The sequence below is a fragment of the Guillardia theta genome, assembly GCF_000315625.1.
Source record: "Guillardia theta CCMP2712 unplaced genomic scaffold GUITHscaffold_148, whole genome shotgun sequence".
Taxonomy (NCBI): Eukaryota; class Cryptophyceae; order Pyrenomonadales; family Geminigeraceae; genus Guillardia; species Guillardia theta.
This window is the reverse complement of record NW_005434526.1, coordinates 62,485-68,365: the sequence shown is the minus strand read 5'-3', so window position 1 is coordinate 68,365 and position 5,881 is coordinate 62,485. Positions and strand designations below refer to the sequence as shown.

General features: G+C 53.1%; 3 protein-coding genes across 3 annotated transcripts; 2 read left to right on the top strand and 1 right to left on the bottom strand.

The window, feature by feature from the left end:
• Positions 1 to 655: 655 nt before the first annotated feature.
• GUITHDRAFT_147302 (hypothetical protein) lies at positions 656 to 1,510 on the bottom strand (the record flags this gene model as incomplete). The annotated part of the gene is made up of 4 exons (XM_005821250.1): positions 656 to 745; positions 944 to 995; positions 1,055 to 1,109; positions 1,306 to 1,510. The coding sequence occupies 4 exons, from the start codon at positions 1,508 to 1,510 to the stop codon at positions 656 to 658; spliced, it is 402 nt and encodes a 133-aa protein (XP_005821307.1).
• Positions 1,511 to 3,116: 1,606 nt separating this feature from the next.
• GUITHDRAFT_119495 (hypothetical protein) lies at positions 3,117 to 3,597 on the top strand (the record flags this gene model as incomplete). Its single annotated transcript, XM_005821249.1, has 2 exons — positions 3,117 to 3,328; positions 3,417 to 3,597. 2 exons carry the CDS (start codon positions 3,117 to 3,119, stop codon positions 3,595 to 3,597), a joined length of 393 nt encoding a protein of 130 aa, XP_005821306.1.
• A 1,344-nt stretch (positions 3,598 to 4,941) lies between these two features.
• On the top strand, positions 4,942 to 5,631 carry GUITHDRAFT_155777 (hypothetical protein). Its single transcript, XM_005821248.1, has 2 exons — positions 4,942 to 5,229; positions 5,282 to 5,631. The coding sequence occupies exons 1-2, from the start codon at positions 5,022 to 5,024 to the stop codon at positions 5,452 to 5,454; spliced, it is 381 nt and encodes a 126-aa protein (XP_005821305.1). The 5' UTR covers positions 4,942 to 5,021; the 3' UTR covers positions 5,455 to 5,631.
• Positions 5,632 to 5,881: the final 250 nt, after the last annotated feature.

Below are 5,881 nucleotides of genomic sequence, written 5' to 3'. Positions count from 1 at the left end.
GGAGGAGGAGGAGAGGAGAGGAGAGAGTAGGAGAGGAGTAGGAGAGGTGAGGTGAGGTGAGGAGAGGAGGCAAGTTAGGGGGTGGAGGAGGGGGGATAAGGTTGAGTTAAGAGATGGGAAGGGATGAGGCAGCAAGGTGAGAAGAGGAGAGTCAGAGTTGAGCAGATCGAACTTGAGGTAGAAAAGAGGAGGGAGGAGACTTTTCTGCACCGGAAAGAGTGAGGAGGGTGAGCTTGTGAAGGTTTGCGAGCGACGGGGACAAGGATGTCAGCTTGTTGTCGTGAAGCGACAGGCCACGGAGGTCCCTAGAGGAAACAGAATGAGAACCAAAAGCGAAGTACAAGAGAGGAATACAGGAAGGAGAGGGAATGCAATACAACGCAATCACTCGAAACAAAGAGAGTTCGATGGTAGAGGAGCAAGAGACGGAAATGAGCAGGAGAGAAAGAGGAGCAGGAGCAGGAGCAGGAGCAGGAGCAGGAGCAGGAGCAGGAGCAGGAGCAGGAGCAGGCAGAGGGAAACAAAAAAAACTTGAGGATCATTACACAAGTCTTCCGATCTCGTCGGGGATATTCTCAAGTGAGTTGTCGTGGAGCTCGAGCCAGGTCAAACAGGTCAAATCTGTCGGCAGTTTCAGCTTTTTTGCAAGCAGCTCTCAATCCGTTGATGTACTTCTCAGCGTATTCGGGAGGATCTCTTTCAAGTTGTTGTTTCCCATTCGCAAAGATTTCAGGTAGGGAAAGTCCTTTGAGTCAAAAGTCAAAATGAACCCAAGGACAAAAAGAGAGATGGGAAGGATTGAAAAGAAGAGGAAAAAGTGAGAACATGAAGACTGAGCTGGTTCTGATCCCTCCAGGTTCTCACTCCCTTCTCATCCTCCTCCCCCAAGACCCTCCTCTTAACTCCCTGCCTCCTCTGCCTCGCTCCCTTCTCTTGCTCTCACATTTGCGTCAAACGCCGTGCTCGCCAATTTGCCGTAGCTCAAATCAAGACAACTGGTCACAACAAATCAAAAGCAACATCAAGAGTAATAAGCAGCTTTCGCTCCTCGTACCTCATATTGTCTCTGCTGATCTGCTTGCTTGTCATTGGTGCAGCGTGTTGAACAACTGCTCAAGCAAAAAGTCCAAGAGAAAGAGTATCAGTAACTATCAACAGAGCAACATCACATAAACGAAATCGACTGGAACATTTTCAATCATGCAGTCAGCTCGAGCGGAACATAGACCAAGCAGATAACGCTGGAATTCAGAATACGGCAAAAGGAAACGAAACACCAGCACACTACAAGATTTCAACAGTCACCGTTGGTGGTGGGATTCTTGTCCTTTGCCTGCCCACCGCCAACACTCGCCGAGGGCATTGACCTCATCAAGCTTCCGATGAAATTGTCACTCCACGTCTCAGGCCTCAATCTCTGCTCCTCCTCGACATCGTTGCCGGCCTTCTGACCGAATTTCAACCACCCTTTCAGGTCTAAGGAGAAAGCACTGGCCCGCGCGTGAGCCATGTCGCAGCAATGCGAATCTGTGCATTGAAATCAACAAAACATACAAATCATATCTTGTCTCATGGAACAATCCGTTGTTCTTCTGTTTATATCTTTCCTTCTGTGCATACCGTTGCCTCCTCGAAAGCCAATGATCGCTTTCTGTCTTCCACTAGTGCAAATCATCCAGGACCCTGCTTGCTTCATCTACTGATGCTTACTCATCTTCATGTCTGTCATCTTCCCTTCTCTCCTCCAGCATAGTCTCACTCACACCCAGCATCGCCATCATCTACCTCCCTTTCTCCTCCTCCTGCATCTCCGTCTCCCCGACACTCCATTTCGGGCACATCTTCGTGCTCGCCTCAGTCATGTCTGACGACCCGCCCGGCCGCCGGCCTGCCTCCCGGCCCGGCCGCCGCCGGGCCAGGGGACCTGACTGCTGACTCTGTGCTGACTCGTGAGGCCCGGAGCCTCCGGGGGGCGGCACTCCGGGCCTCGCTGGGCCGGGGCCACAGTATTACGGAGCTCGGCACGAGACCGGGCCCGGGGTATCATCTGCCCGGCCAGTCACTGAGTCAATGCCGCCCGGGCCGCCGCCGGCCCGACTGGCACAGGCTGCCAGTACGGTAGCGGCTGTGTGGGACTGGCAGTACTATCATGGTACACTGAGTAGCAATGATCCAAACTTCAACCTTGAACTGGGACGTAGTTGGCTTCCGACACATTGAAAGGAATCATACTCGATGATTGGACGCCGCAGTAAGTTTTGCAAGACTGACTCGCGCCCCGGGCGCGGCGGTGTCCGATCTGGCGGCTGCAGTCGGACTGTGACTGATCCGAACGACTGTTCCTCAGTCCAGGCTAACAGGCTTCACTTCAGTAACGATAGTTTGTCGCGGTAGAACATACCGGCGACGCGGCCGGGTCAGTGCAGAACCGTTCCCCGTCCGGGACCCGGCCCGATCTGCCCGGCGGGTACGCCCGGCCACCGTTTCACTGCCACGGTTCCGAGTCACAGGCTGAATTTACTGGCAGTGCTGCCGGGTGAGTCGAGCCTGGCATACTAGTCCAGTATCTCATGGTTGTCAAACTTACGTCTTAGTGTGCCACTGGCATGCTGACTGTGAACTGAACTCGGAACCGTCATTAGTACCATCAGCAGGCTTCGCTCTATGGCATGTGCGGCCGGGCGGCCTATACATTCCCGCCAGCCGCCAGATCGCTGCGGGGGTCATCATCAGATACCACACGCAGCCTCAGGTCAGGCGCCGAGCGGCCGGCATGTTACGTCAGGTCAAGTCACCGACTGAGTTCATTGGTCCGTCTATCATCGTCTTGTCGTCTAGAACCGAGTGCGGTGGCTGGCGCCGACACAGCCAGGCTTGCAAGCAAGCAGCTTTCCGGTGTATACCGGATGTTGAGTGGCAGTGATTGGATAGCGGTGACTAGCAATCTACCAGTGCTACTCACAGATACGTTACAGCATAGAATGACATCGGATCCAATCGCGACATGCTGGCAAATAGCTGCTGCATCGCAAGTAAACCGTACCATCAATATATGTTTGCGGCGAGACTGCAAGGAGCAGAACTAAAGATCACGAATGCACCTGAAAGCTCTTGGGATGTCCCTTTCAAACAGACCGTGCTCTTCCCTCAAGCTCGCTTGCCGCCGCCTGGGAATGCACACGTGGCCGTACACGGCACAGTTCAACCTTGACAACATTTGTGCCGAGCTCAAATGTAAAGTGAGCAAGAACAACGTGTACAATGGCGAGTGTTCTCGGTTCATCTATGCGTGGCAGGCGTGTAGGCGTACCTCCACACCACACAACAGGTCTGCTCTCGTCAACGCCTATATTACACAACTATACACATCAACACATCCAACCTCAAACTCGTATTTCAATCTCAAGGTCTCGCAGAGCCTCAGCCTTTGCCTCCTTCCAGTCCAGCATCGTGCTCGCTGCTCGCTCTAGGGCAGTGAAGTCGGTGACCAGGTTGGAGGCGTCGGAGACCGGGCAGACGGAGGGGCAGGAGCCGTACATGGCGCGGAAGGAGGAGAGGAAGGACTCCCCGTCAGGAGCGTCAGCGCTAGGGGCATGAGCAGGGAGCAGGGAGCATGGGAGCATGGGGAGGGAGCATGGGAGCATGGGGAGGGAGCAGGTGCCGAAGGAGGAGAGGTGTGCGAGATTGCTTGACTGAGAGATATACTCGCCGCCCCGAGTGTTGTGGAGCCTGGATGGACTACTCCCAACTCTATCCCCCGTCCAAAGGTTCCGTTTCACTGGATATCAAACCACGGATACGTTTATGTGCCAATGATTCGATGGGAGGGATGAGTTTTTTTCTGGCCGCCTGTCAGCCTTCAATGCTCCGTGGCAGGCAGCGTTCTTGGTGGAAAGACGCGGCCATGTTGCAAACTCTTGGTTTACTACAGAGAGAAATACGAACAAACTCCATATCATAAAACACCGCTATGCGGCGAGATCGCATCGTTTGACAATCATTCTCAGATTTACCCACTCAATCGACTTGAATTCAAGAGCTCGCAGCCATGGAGTAAAGTCGTCTCGTGACATGCGTCGGCCCTGACAACAAAAAAACTTTAGATGATGTAAAAGACAGCCGTTGCGTTTTTGAAACGTTGACGGATTTTTCAAGGAGGTGGAGGCTCGTCACGGTGCTGCCTTTCATTATGGTTGGAGTACAGATTGTCGCTGCCTTCTCCTAGCTGTACTGCCTCTTATGGTTGGAGTAGAGATTGTCGCTGCCTTCTCCTAGCTGTACCGCCTCTTATGGTTGGAGTAGAGATTGTCGCTGCCTTCTCCTAGCTGTACTGCCTCTTATGGTTGGAGTAGAGATTGTCGCTGCCTTCTCCTAGCTGTACTGCCTCTTATGGTTGGAGTAGAGATTGTCGCTGCCTTCTCCTAGCTGTACTGCCTCTTATGGTTGGAGTAGAGATTGTCGCTGCCTTCTCCTAGCTGTACTGCCTCTTATGGTTGGAGTAGAGATTGTCGCTGCCTTCTCCTAGCTGTACTGCCTCTTATGGTTGGAGTAGAGATTGTCGCTGCCTTCTCCTAGCTGTACTGCCTCTTATGGTTGGAGTAGAGATTGTCGCTGCCTTCTCCTAGCTGTACTGCCTCTTATGGTTGGAGTAGAGATTGTCGCTGCCTTCTCCTAGCTGTACCGCCTCTTACGGTCGAGTAGAGATTGTCGCTGCCTTCTCCTAGCTGTACCGCCTCTTACGGTCGAGTAGAGATTGTCGCTGCCTTCTCCTGAAAGGCTCTCAGTTTTGGGTTGAGGCGGACTTGCTGGTATAACCTTATTTTTTCTTGAGGGTCGAGGCAATGGTCAACGTGTAGTTCCCTGATGTGAACTTGTTGATGCAGAGCTGGACAGGAGCAGGTGTGAGATCGAGGCATGGTCCTCCAAGTCGCGTCCTAGTCCTGCTCGCCGTTGTAGCCCTCAGTCTCCTCCTCTCACTTGCAGGAGCTCAGCCGACTACAAGCAAGCGCTGCCATAGACGCATGGCAAACTTCGTCGCTCCCTATGCTGCTCGCGTGTTATCGTGGAAGAACAAATGGGGGATGGACCTGTTCAGAGGAGGGCGAGGAGGATGGCTCATAGAGCCGCGTGCTGCTGTGCCGATGAGACCTCGACCTCGACGGTCAGCATGCATCGTTGCGTCTGCTGGAGAATACCCTAGAGGATGTTTGCCGTGGGATGGAGCAGCAGGTAGGAGCATCGAGCAGCGGGGGTGTTTTCTGTCTTGAATGGTCTTCTTCAGTCCCTCCACAGATCTATGCTGTCGGCATGAACTATGCCAGTCACGCTTCTGAGCTTGGCAAGCCTGTTCCCTCGAAGCCCATCATCTTTGCAAAGGGGTTGAACACGATGATAGGGACAGGGGAAGACATCGTACTGCCGTCAGGTCTGACCGGATCACTTGCCATCCCCTAGGCCTGCGATGCTCTCGTCTCTTTTGCAATTGGATGTGCCCCGTTGCTTGTCTCCTCACTGTCTTTTGCGTTTCATGTTCCTGAACTTGCCTGATGACTGGCAGAGGAGGTCAAGGTGGACTACGAGGGTGAACTTGCTTGCATCCTGGGACCGAAGCCATGCAAAGATGTTTCGGTATGACGCGGGGGAGCGATGATGATGGTTGTGGTTGTGGTTGTGGTTGTGGTTGTGGTTGTGGTTGTGGTTGTGATGATGATGATGATGATGGAGATGATGATCATGGAAATGATGACGATGGAGATGATGGAGATGCGGATGGAGATGATGGAGACAATGATGATGATGATGATGATGATGATGATGATGATGATGATGATGATGATGTAGAGGAGTGCGGTGATGATTCTAGAATGACGATCCGTACTGC